Below are 13,321 nucleotides of genomic sequence, written 5' to 3'. Positions count from 1 at the left end.
TGTATTTTGGTTATTTTATAATTAAAATAATTATGAAATAAATAGATTTGTCCCTTTGAACAACCATGTTACAACTAGTTTTAGAGGTATTTTGAGAAGGAAAAAGATATGAAAACCCTATAAAGACCCCTCAAATACCTTATTCTTCTCCACACATTTGATTAAGTACTCATTAAACTTTCATTGCACTTAAGCCCTCTTTTAAGCTCTCTCTCTCTCTCTCTCTCTTTTTTGCTCTCTTTACCACCAAGGAGACTTTCAAAAATTCAATCATAACAACTTAAGAAAGCTAACATATTAACATCAATGCCAATTTGGAGAACATCGATACAACGATCAAATTGAAGTTAGACATCTTAAAACTACACTTTAAGAAGGTTCGCAATGTTGATGGCTCTTCGAAAGTTGTGGATAAATTTTTAAATTCAAAGGAGGAGGATATAGAATATTTTGAAAGTATATTGAGAAGAACATCTATCACAACACGGTATGGATAGGAGTTAATCACAAATTTCTGAGTACCATACTTCTCCCACTTTTTATTTTTTTTTGTTGAAAAACATTATGAAGCATTAGTTAATTTAATTGTTGTTGAACATTTATCTTTTAGTTTAGTGAAACAGTTAGATTTATTAATTATTATCAAGATACTTTAAATTCCACCATATAATGAGTTTTTCATACTACTCTTACTCATATTTTATATAATCTTTATATAAAAAAATTATAAAATTTTTTTTGAGCCTTGGATGATTGTTTCTTTATTTGTGTTGATATTTGGAGTGATAATTAACAAATATAATCATACGAGGAACTCACTTGTCATTCGATAAATAGTGATTGGACTATGCTTCCTTGTCGTTCGATAGATAGTGATTGGACTATGCAAACATGTACTATTATTTTTAGAGTTTTTGATGAATGTCATATAATTGATAATAATTGATTAATTAAATATAAAAATAATTAAAATAAGTAACAAATTCTCTTCAAAAGATAATTTTTCCGACTTGCCCCTATGACTCCTAGAAAACTCCCATCGTATGATTCTCGTCCGCGACGTGTATTGGTCCCTTTGTATCAATTCGTAAATTCATGCCATATCAAGGGGTATTATCATCAACTTGTGCCTCTCTCGTTGACGTCAAATGATAGTGAGCAGGCCTCAGTGGCATTTCTTTATATGTAACACTAGTGTAGGGGTATTTGAGTCCACAGGCTCCTACAAAACCCTCGACACATCAACGAAGTTGTCGTAGACTTCGCTTGCCCACCCCTCCCCTCCGCCCCCTTGAAAGACTACTGATACTACCGTGAATTGAAAGCCAAGCTGAAAGAGGGAAGAGAGCATAGAGTAGGAGATGGTGAATAGCGATCCGATCTCTAAGGCTACCATGAACCAAGAGAACAAGATGCTCTTCGCCTCTCTCGTAACTATTGAAGTTAACCCTCAGCTGTCTCATGGTCACTCCATTTCCCATACTCTTCCTACAACGTGTCATCTTACTTCGTTTGTGCATCTTTGGAATTACTATATGAGTTGTAGGCGAGATGAGGGTGCGCCAGAGGAGGAAGAAGAATGGTAAAGGCGACGAGGAAGGAGGAGGAGATGCGAAGAAGAGATGGCTGAGCAACGAGCGGGTGAAATTCTTGGAGATGAGCTTTGGGGAGGAGAAGAAGTTGGAGTTTGGGAGGAAGTTCCACCTAGCCGCTGAGCTTGGCCTCGTCTCGAAGCAGGTCGCCATATGGTTCCAGAACCGACAGGCGCAGCATAAGAGCAAACAAGTGGAGGTGGCTTACCTCAAGCTCAAGGCGGTCCACGACGCCACCGTCATCGAGACATGCCACTTGGAGAACGAGACATGAACATAACTCCTCCTGAATGGTTCGTATAATGTAATTGGTCGAGTCACTCGAGGTTATTTTAAGATGTTGATTTGATCTCAATCCCCACTAAAGATCTATCGGAGGTCTCCGATTTATAAACCGGAGGGAGTTATATGATTCGCGAGAAAATAGTGGGAGTAGATTAAGATAAAAGTCCTTACCTTTATTTATTTATTTTTCTACAAAATCTATATGTTATTTATTTCTACTACATCTTTATTTTCATAAATATATCGCATTCAAATCCCTTACATGGCATACATGATGTCAACCAACTCACTGGTCCAAATTACACCGATTGGCTCCGCAATATGAGAATCATTCTCATGGTAGAGATAATCATATATGTCCTTGATGCAGTGATGCCTACGCTCGAGGAAGAGGCAAGCGAGGGTAAGATTGCTCGCTACGTGAAGTACATAATTGATTCTACTCTTGCTCAGTGTTACATGTTGGGCTCTATAACTCTTGAGTTATAGAGACAATATGAAAACATGGATACCAGATCTATTCTCCTATAACATACCAAAAAAAAAAAAAAGATCTATTCTCCTATATCTCCACAAATTGTTTAAGAACTGGGAAGGACTCAGCGATATGAGATATCCAAGTGTCTCTTTCGTACTAAGATGACTGAGGGGAAACCAATTTAGAACCATATCCTAAAGATAATTGAGTGGATAGAGAAATGTTAGGATCAAGACCACTAAGACGGGGGGGTGAATTAGTGCAGTGGAAAACCTTCTACGATAAAAAAAAAATTACGTTCATTTGATAAAAGTGATTTTAGTAAAAAAGCCGATTCGTATATCATTTTAACTTTTGATTAAGCGAGTTGCAACAAAGATATCAATGCAGTTTGCAGTTATGGTTCAATCAGATAGTAGGTGCAAACTGAAATATGATATTCGTACGAAAAAATTGATTTACGTCTAAATGCTGATTCGTAAATCACTTGATTAAGCGAGATGCAGTTAAAGCAAGGATATAAAGACAGTTTGTAGTTATGATAGAAATCAAAATGTAAACGTAAACTGAAATATGATGATCGTACGATAAAACTGATTTACTTCTAAACGCCAATTCGGAAAGTGCAAAGCTTGAAACCCAATCGAATATGCGCAGAAAGCAGTAAGCTTTTGAGGAGGTTTGCAGTAAAGATAATATGCTCAAAGTAAATGTAAACCGAGATTTAGAGTGGTTTAGTCAATCTTGACCTACATCCACTTTTGGCTTCCTCCACCGACGAGGTCACTAACGTCCACTAGAGGCCTTCCTTCAATAGGTGAAGGCCAACCACCCTTTTACAGTTTCACTCCTTTTGACGGGCTTAGGAGACAACCCTTACAGAATTTTCTCTCATCTCTTTAAAAATAAGAACTTGGAAGAAAAGAGGGAGAAGAACTTTTGGCTTTTACAACAATTTTGAGCTTTACAAATCACAGAATAAGATCAGGATTTCGGTGTGTTTGATTGCCCTTTCAGTGCTGAAAGGGTGGGGTATTTATAGGCCCCAACCCAGTTTGAATTCCGAGCTCAAAACTGTCAATTCCCGAAATTCTGGGATCTGGCGGTTGCACCGCCTGACTGAGGCGGTTGCATCGCCTGGTAGAGCTCGTAGACTGAGCCTCTGGGTGATGCCACATCCTATTAGGGGCGGTTGCACCTCCTGCCAGAACTCGATGACCGAGCTCAAGCGGTGCCACCGCTTGACTGAGGCGGTTGCACCTCCTGCCAGAGCTCGAACACCGAGCTCAAGCGTTGCCATCTCCTGTCAGGGGCGGTTGCACTGCCCAGTCTCGCTTAGAGACTGAGCCTAGGAGGTGCCACCGCCTGGCTGGGGCGGTTCAATCGCTTGGTAGAAATTAGGGTCCGAATGGGTTGATCCATTCGGCCCAATTTGGGTTTTTCACGGGCCCAATTGCCCCAAGATTAAGTTAATGAGATCACCTCCCATTTCCAACTTAATCATTATGCTAACTACGATATTTACTGCAACTTGCTCCGGTGCGTCAATCGCTTCTTCCGGCGAGCTTCCGGCAATCATTCGATGAACTCTCGGTGATGCTCCTGCGGACTTCCGGTAAACTCCTGGACTTGCGACGATCCACTTGGCGAGTTCCGTTGAGCTTCTTTGGCAAGCTCATGGACTTCTCAGATTTGTTCCCGTAGAACCTCCGATGACTGTCCGAACTTCCGTCGAACTCTCGAACTCCCAATGTGATCATTGTCTTGACTCCAGTGCAACTCCTGCTACATATCTTACTTTCATTGTAGTTAATCCTACACACTTATCTCAACATATAGATTAGATAACAAATGACAATTGACTTCATCATCAAAATCCGAGATTCAACAAGAAACTCACAGGTTTAGGAATGGTCCTAGAGGATGACCTATGTGTAGACCTTATACTTTAGTTCTTGCCAAATTCTTTTTCTCAATTCATAATGATTTTTAATATGAACAAGCTTAATGTGATTCTTCCCAAGCTCGTCAATATGATGAGGGAGGCAAAAAGCATCATCAAGAAAGAGAAGCCAGTTCTCTATACTAGTGAGACCATAAAGAAAAGGAATGTAGAAAAGTCCCTTAAAAAGGGCAATGGCAAGGGTAGGTCGGGTAAAACAAAGGTTGCTAAGAAAGACTCAACAAAGGACAAAGGCCAGTGCTTCCACTACGGTAAAGATGGGTACTGGAAGAGGAACTACAAAAAGTACCTTGTAGAGAGGGCGAAATAAAAGCTTGGAGGAGCTTCAGGTACATTCATGATCAGTTTCCATTTGTTAGAATCTTATGATAATACATGGGTATTAGATACCGATAGTGCTTATCATATCTGCAATTCATTGCAGATTCTGACAGGACTTAGGAGATTAGCGAGAGGTGAGATGGACATCAAGATAGGCAATGAAGCAAAAGTTACTATAGTGATTATTGGCGAGGTCACCCTACATATGCCTAATGGAGCTATTATTGCATTAGATACACACCATTTTGTACATTTTATTTTCAAAAATATTATTTTAATTTCATGTTTGATAGTAAGTAGATATATATTAATTTTTGGGAATAATAGTTGTTCAATATTATTAGATGGTGAGATCGTCATAAGAGGAACATTGTATAATGGTTTATTTATACTAGACATTACTCCACATATCATGAATGTAAGTGTGCCCAAAAGGAAATGAGATGAGGTGAATAGTGCATACTTATGACATTGTAGGCTAATTCATATCCATGAGAGAAGGATTCAAAAGTTGCTAAAGGATGGATACCTAGATCCATTCGACTATGAGTCATATATAACTTGCGAGCCTTGCCTTCGTGGAAAGATGATCAACTCTCCATTTAGTGGAACTAGAGAGAGAGAGAGCCACTAAGTTGTTAGAACTTATACATAGTGATATATGTGGTTCTATGTCAACTCATGCCAGAAGTGGTTACTCCGACTTCATTACTTTTATTGATGATTTCTTAAAGTATGAACATATGTACTTGATGAATTACAAGTCCGAAGCATTCTACAAATTCAATGAGTATAAAAATGAAGTAGAGAATCAAACTGGAAAGAGTATCAACTCTCTTATCGAGGAGGTGAGTACTTGAGTACAAAGTACACCCAATTCCTCAAGGACCATGGGATTTTGTCCCAATGGATATCTCCACATCTCAGCTCAATGGTGTATCCATAAGGAGGAATCATACACTATTAGACATAGTACAGTCTATGATGAGTTTTGTCTATCTCTCCATCTCATTTTGGGGATACGCCCTAGAGACTGCAACTTACCTTTTGAATAGAATTTCAAATAAGTCAGTGGTGTCTACTCCATATAAGATATGGAAAGAGAAGAATCTTAGATTTTGATGATGAAATCAATTGATAGTGTTTATCTTATTTATGGTTTGAGTGATGCAGGAAGTTTCGATTAGGGAGAGATAATTAAAAATAGGAAGAATCATGTTAGGTCGGAGTGGAAAATGTCAGAAGATTTAACATCGAGTCAGAGGATCGATCGACGTATCGGTAGAAGGCTCAGGCCATGAGTTTGGGCATCTAGCCAAAAAGAGTGGAAATTGCACCAAGGAAATCAGAGTTGTGGAGGTCAACTGACCTATTGGGTAATAAGCCGCAAGAGAGGACGATGCGCCGAAGAATCGAACGAAGTAGAAAAACTGGTTAACATACATAAGAATCGACTTGAGGCCTATAAATACCCCTCTCATACCTAGTTAACATACATAAGAATTGAGTGAAAAAAGTAGAAAAACTCTATTGTAATCGTTTGAGAACTCCTCTAAAAGCTCTAAGTGTTAGTATAATTTTAGAGTGGAGTGAAGGGGGTGTAAAGGTTATCTCCTAAACCTATGAAAAGGAGAAGAGGGTTGTAAAATGATAGTTGATCTTTGCCCATTGAAAGAAGATTATTAGAAGATGCCGGTGGCCTCGATGGAAGGGGAATCGGTGGAGTGGATATAGGTCACGATGACCGAACCATTATAAATCGATTTGCATTTTTATTATACTTTTAATTCTTATATTGTAGAGGCGGCACTGTAGGGCGATGGTACTGTTGCGGCGACGAACTTTAGCGGCGACCAGATCTAGGGCGACGCTGTAGCGGCGGCGACCAGATCTAGGGCGACGGTACTGTTACGGCGACGCTGTAGCGGCGACCAGATCTAGCGCGATGGTACTGTTGCGGCGACGAAACTGTAGCGGCGACCAGATCTAGGGCGACGCTGTAGCGGCGGCGACACTGTAGCAGCGACCAGATCTAGGGCGACGCTGTAGCGGCGACCAGATCTAGGACTGTTGTGGTGATCGGATCTCCTGCAGCATCAGCTTCTCCCCAAGGGCGACGAGACTAGATCTCCCTAGGGCGACGGTACTGTAGCGGCGATCTAAAATACTGCAGCGGTGGCTTTTCCCTATGGCGACGATTCTGTAGCGGCGATCAGAAAAGGGATCAAACATGGCAGCGACGGCCCCTAAGGCTGGCGACGGTGGCGGGAGGGATGAAACGATGGCAAGGCTCCATACCGCTACCCCCTAAGTTGCTCTTCCACCATATCCTTTCTAGAGAGAAACTCCTTCGACGAAGCAGCATCGAAGCAGGTCGCACTCTATATCGCGGCAGCCTGCTCTCATTTCCAGCGATCCTCGGCCTTGGACTAGCCTCTTCAAGGCTCCGGTTGGAAGTCCAGATCTAAGCTTGGAATTCATTACTCCAGAAGTTCAGGCTGATAAGAAGATTGCTGTATACGAGACTGCTGATTCAGTAGAGCTTATTGAGACATGGTCTATGTCGATTGTTGGCTATGTGGTAGGTCTCAAAACTTCTTATTTCCCACTATCCTCATTTATCAAAACTCGATGGGGATTATCGTCATTTGATCTTCATATGCTGGAGAACGGATTCTTTGTTTGCAAGCTATACTCTGAAGAAGATCTGCAACGAATCCTCGAAGGATTCTAGACTATCCGCGGTCATCCAATGATTCTACGACGTTGGTCTCCTAATGTCCGTTTGGAGTTAGATAGCCTATAGTCTATTCCATTATGGGTATCCTTTCAAGGACTGCCTCTACATCTTTGGAGTCGACGTTTTATTGCAAAGTTATGCAGCACTCTGGGACAGCCACTCTACATCGACAAAGCAACAGCAGCTCAGACGAGATTAGCATTTGCACGAGCATGTGTGCTGGTTTCTTCCGATGAAGATCTTCCTAACGAGGTTTTCTATCGTGATCTTGACGGGAACACTCGGAAGGTACATGTCTCATATTCCTGGAAGCCACAATGATGTCAGCGTTGCTTATCTTTTGGTCATGCAAATGGAGCTTGTCAGCAAACTCCAAAACCAACCACAAAGGTCTATCGACCAAGTCAAGTGCCTCAGCAACAAAGTGATTCTTCTCTAATGGCAGTAGCACCGATGGTAGCAAAAACTATTGAGCACTCCGACTCGCAAGGAAAGCACCGCGGACAGAAGGACAACTCCAAAACTTTATCTCTTCCTATAATGTCAGAGCCTTCCACAATAGAGGTTTCCCATGGTACTAGTGGACAGGAGAAGCATAAGTCAAGAACTTCATCTCTTCCAATACCATCGGATCCATCTACAATCACTCAACGAACTCAGGTCCAAGCAAATCTCGTCAGCAAGGATATTCTTCCTCAACAAACTCAGGCCTCAACAAACATCGCCAACAAGGATATTCTGTCTCAACAAACTCATGCCCCAACAAACCTCTCTAGCCAGGCTGCTCCAATAAGTACTATCCAGGATATTGTGCTACAACAATCTTATCGAGCTTCAACAAACCCTGCCAATCAAGACCACATGATTCAAGGTACTTTAAAGTTTAAAAATCTGCAAGCTGTAGATGATGTGGATAAATATAGGAATAAAGCCATAAAAGGTAAGGATATTGTGCGGGAGGAAAATACAAAACCGAAGGATAAGAAAAAGGATGGTACAATCCATCCAAAGTCGTAGGATGTATTCCTTACTACCTTTTCATTTGTTTATTACTAATGAAGATAACATGCTGGAATGTTCGCGGACTTAATAAGCCGGAGAAATGTCGAGAGCTCAACAGAATAATCAAGTCTGCCGCATGTGATATTGTTATTCTAGTGGAAACGAAAATTAAACAATCGCGCGTTCAAGCTCAAAAGAATTTAATATGGCCGGACGTAGAATTGTTTACTAATGACTCAAATGAAACTTTTGGTAGAATATGGGTCATATGGCATCCTAACTCTATTAATGCTTGGTTTATTTCTGCTACTGATCAATTCATTCATCTTAAGGTAGAGGATATAAAGAATGGCTGTCAATTCAATCTCACTGGTATATATGCTTCAAACAGTATGCAAGAAAGAAATACTCTTTGGTCTGACCTAACTAATATTGTAAATGGTTGTCTCAATGTACCTTGGATTGTTCTTGGAGACTTTAATACTGTTCGGTACACAAATAAAAAAGAGGGGGGTAGACAACTTTCAGAAAGCCAGCTTCAAAGTTTTAATGATTACATTGACACTGCAGCATTGTTTGATATGAAATCTGTGGGTAATTGGCTCTCCTGGAGTAATCAAGGTGCTGCTAACAGAAAAATAATGGCTCGACTTGATAGGTGTTTGATTAATCATGAATGGTTAACAATTTACCCAGATTCACTTCTTGAGTATGGCGCTCCTTTGTTTTCTGACCATTCTTTAATGTATATACATGCAGAAAAATCGACACCAAGAGGCAAGAAACCGTTTAGATTCTTTAACATGTGGAGTACTCATCCTCAATTTCTTGATATTATCAGATCTGCTTGGAATGTTAATGTGCATGGATCCCCCCCTTACATCTTATGTCAAAAGCTCAAAGCCTATAAAGCAGCACTAAAGGAGTGGAATACAAATACCTTTGGCAATATTAACACCAGAGTTCAATTTTACATAAATGAACTAATGTCATTGCAACATGAGCTGCAACTTCAGCCAAATGATGAAAATATTATCCACAAAGAGACAGAAGCCAGAAATAACTTCATGCAAGCCTTAAAACAGGAGGAAAGTTTTGCAAAGCAGAAGTCTCGACAAAATTGGCTTACACTAGGGGATTCCAATACTAAATTTTTCTATGCTTCAATTGCTACTCGAAGGGCTGTTAACCGTATCAGCAAATGCAGAGACAAAGATGATAATCTTATTGAGAATTTAGATGAGGTTAAAGCACACACAGAGCAATTTTTTTATTCCTTACTCAATCAAGTTGGGAAACCTAATAACATTCATGTGGAGCCGACTAGAAAACTTGATTCAGAAGCTATTTCAATCCTCAATGCCCCAATTACCGATAACGAAATTGTATGTGTTGTCTTTAAGTCACCAAAGCACAAAAGCCCAGGTCCAGATGGATTTCCAGCTGAAGTTTACCAAACTGCTTGGTCTATTATTGGAAATGATGTGATCGCCAACATTTCTTCTCTTCAGGTCATATTCTTAGAGAGATGAATTGCACTTTTATTTCTTTAATTCCGAAGAATGCAGGGGCTGATTCACTAGAGAACTATCGACCCATATCATTATGCAACTTTGTTTACAAGATCATCTCCAAAGTATTGGCAAATAGAATGCAAAAGGTAATACACAAGATTATTAGCCCAAATCAAGCTGCTTTCATCAAAGGGAGAAGTATACATCATAACATTTTGCTTGCTAATGACTTGGTCAAAGATTTGCATTCAAAAGCAAGAGGGACAAAAATCTGTTTTAAAGCTGATTTACGGAAAGCCTTTGATTCAGTTAATAGGAAGTTTATCTATAAGATGCTCCTCGATATGAACTTCCCAAAGCAATGGGTTAATTGGATTCAATCTTGCCTGGAAACTCTAAAGTTTTCGATACTCTTTAATGGCTCACCTATTGGTTTTTTTGGGAGCGCGAATGGCATCCGACAAGGTGATCCACTATCTCCGTATCTTTTTACTATTGCGATAGAAGGACTTAGCTGTATGTTAGAACATGCAGTCTTAAATGGCAGCATTAAGGTACCCATTACTGGTTCTGTTCATATATCACATATAACATTTGCAGATGACTTATCTTTCTCCAAAATGAACCAACTTCAATAAAGAACTTGGCTACTATTATGAATGACTTTGGTATGGTTTCTGGACTTCCGTTAAATCATGCGAAAAGTAAAGTATATATGAGCCCTTACGTTGAGGATAAGGTCTTTATTGTGCAAACTTTGGGGGTTAGTGAGGTAAGCTTGCTAGTTCCTTATTTGGGTCTCCCGCTCATATCCACAGGCATTCACAAAACCCATTGTCAGCCTATCTTGCAAAAAATAAAGAATATAATTTCTTCTTGGAAAAATAGGTTTCTATCAAAAGCAGGACGACTCGAACTCATCCGTTCGGTATTGCACTCCTACTCTATATATTGGTGTAATGCATTTCTTCTGCCTACTGGACTTCTCCATGATATTGAACGATTATTAATGAACTTCTTCTGGACTGGCACAAATGATAAGGCAATGCATATGGTAAATTGGGATAGCATTTGCAAACCGAAAGATGAAGGGGGGCTAAACTTGAGAAATACTAGAGATTGGAATCAAGCTTGTCTGGTACAGCAATTGTGGGATCTTTTGCAAAACAAATGTTCCTTATGGTCACATTGGGTTTATGCTAGGTATCTTTCAAAGGAATCAATCTGGGAAATTTCAACAAGAACATACCACTCTACAGCTTGGAAAGGAATTTTAAAGGCAAGGAATTGGCTAATCAAACACATTTCCTATGCAATCTCTTCTGGTACTAGTACAAATATGCGGTTTGATCCTTGGGTAAATGGGAAGAGTATATTTCAATTATATGGTGACAGAATACGAAAAGATCTTGGGGCTCCCAAAGATTGGAAGGTTTCTGAGTTCATTGCTAACGGTGCTTGGTGTCTCCCTAATCCTATTTCTCCCGAAATGTTATCACTTTGGCCGACTATTATAGCTATTCCAATCAGGAACAACTCTTCAGATATACTTATTTGGCCTCATGACAATGGCAAATTTAGTGCCACATCAGCATGGAATCAAATTAGGCAAAGAAATAACAAGTGGGTCCCAAGCAGTTGGACATGGGATCGACCGGGATCACAAAGACATTCCTTATGTACATGGCAGGCTCTTCTCAATAAACTACCGACAATAGACAATATGAAAAGAAAAGGTATCTATCATGCTCCCTTTGTATGCAACAAGAAGAAACTGTTGACCACCTCTATTTTGCTTGTGATTATACAAAATGGATATGGAAGGAGATTCTCCAGCGATTTGAACTCAATAGACTGCCGCAACCAAACTTGCACCAAGAACTAAGCGACCTCATGCAATGTTTCTCAAGAAAAGGGCCTCTAACACAACTCGCAAAGGTTACTTTCAGATGCGCTATTTGGTGGATGTGGAAGGAGAGATGTAACAGAATATTTGAATGCCAACACACAAACATTGCTCAGTTATTGAAAGAGATTATTAGAGACTCAAGATCTTGTATGGAGCAAGATCTCAAAACGGAGCACTTTACCCAAAGAGAAAAAGATATTTTTATCAAATTTAATTTTGCTATTAGCTAAAGATCTTGGGAATGATGCTAAATTATGTACCCACAGGTAGTTTTGATATATCTGGATAAACATTTTCTATATTGATTATAATTAGGAGTTATAGTCTACAGCATGTGTAGTCATAACTATCGCATTCGCACTCTATGAGTTACTTGGCTTTGTCTATGACTTGTATAGATAAAGCTATTTGTAGAACTTTACACATAATCAATTTACTTTTACTTACCAAAAAAAAATTCTTATATTGTAAACTAATTTACTTACTTTATTTGCTTATAACATTCTTGCAAATGTTTCAAAGTTAAGCATCTTTCCGAGATGGATTTTAATCGTACGAGAATTTTTTTAAATCGACGTTTTTACCATTGCACTAATTCACCCCCCCCCCCCCTCTTAGTGCTGACTCGTTCCTAACAGTTAATATCAGAGTCACATTTTTCTCATTTGGTTTAACACCTAAGAAAATTGGCTCTTTTCAGCTTTCGTCACTCTCTCATTTGCCCTCCCATGTTCAATGGGACAAACTACATAAATTGGAAAACTCGAATGAGAGTTTCCTTACCTTCATTGGATTTAAATTTATAGAATATCATTGAAAACAAATTTCAAAGGTCTTCTCTTCCAATGAACGATAGGGATGATTTGAAAAAGAATAATTTTTCTTTAAATGCTAGAGCTATGAATGCTCTATTTTGCACCTTAGACAAAAATGAATTCAATCAGGTTTCTACTTGCGAAATGGCTTTTGATATTTGGCACACATTCAAAATCACACACGAAGGCACTAGTAGAGTAAAAGATTCAAAGATTAATCTTTTGATGCTTGATTTTAAGTTGTTTCGAATGGAGCCGCGCAAAACTATTATTGACATGTACAACCACTTTACAGATATCATCAATAGTTTAAAAGCTCTTGACAAATATTTTTTAAATATTAAACTTGTTAACAAGATATTAAGATCTCTTCCAAAGAGATGGGATCCGAAAGTAACTGCAATACAAGAGACAAAAGATCTCAATAATTTTCCACTTGAAGAACTTTTTGGTTCATTGTTGACATATGAAATGACACTCAATGCACATGATGAACATGATAAATAAAATGAACATGCGAACAACCTTCCAAAGAACAGGATGGATTTGGTACTTCGAACAATAAAAGACCACTCGAGCGAAAGCTCAAGTGATGATGACATTGAACTCCTTACAATAAAGCTTAAAAATTTCTTAAAATAAGAATCTAAGAACAAAAATGAACTTAAAAAAAAGAAGTTGCCAAAGAAGAAGAAGGTGACT

At 39.1% G+C, this 13,321-nt stretch overlaps 1 protein-coding gene across 1 annotated transcript; it reads left to right on the top strand.

Moving 5' to 3' along the window:
• The first annotated feature begins 1,551 nt into the window (after nt 1-1,551).
• Nucleotides 1,552-1,866, top strand: LOC135642888 (homeobox-leucine zipper protein HOX14-like). Its single transcript, XM_065159368.1, has one exon. It carries the CDS (start codon nt 1,552-1,554, stop codon nt 1,864-1,866), a length of 315 nt encoding a protein of 104 aa, XP_065015440.1.
• Nucleotides 1,867-13,321: the final 11,455 nt, after the last annotated feature.

The sequence above is a fragment of the Musa acuminata genome, chromosome BXJ3-7 (assembly GCF_036884655.1).
Source record: "Musa acuminata AAA Group cultivar baxijiao chromosome BXJ3-7, Cavendish_Baxijiao_AAA, whole genome shotgun sequence".
Classification (NCBI taxonomy): domain Eukaryota; kingdom Viridiplantae; phylum Streptophyta; class Magnoliopsida; order Zingiberales; family Musaceae; genus Musa; species Musa acuminata.
This window is presented reverse-complemented; position numbering and strand designations above follow the sequence as displayed.

Excerpts from the sequence above, each read along its gene's own strand:
- LOC135642888 (XM_065159368.1), top strand. The coding sequence starts at position 1,552 with ATGAGGGTGCGCCAGAGGAGGAAGAAGAATGGTAAAGGCGACGAGGAA.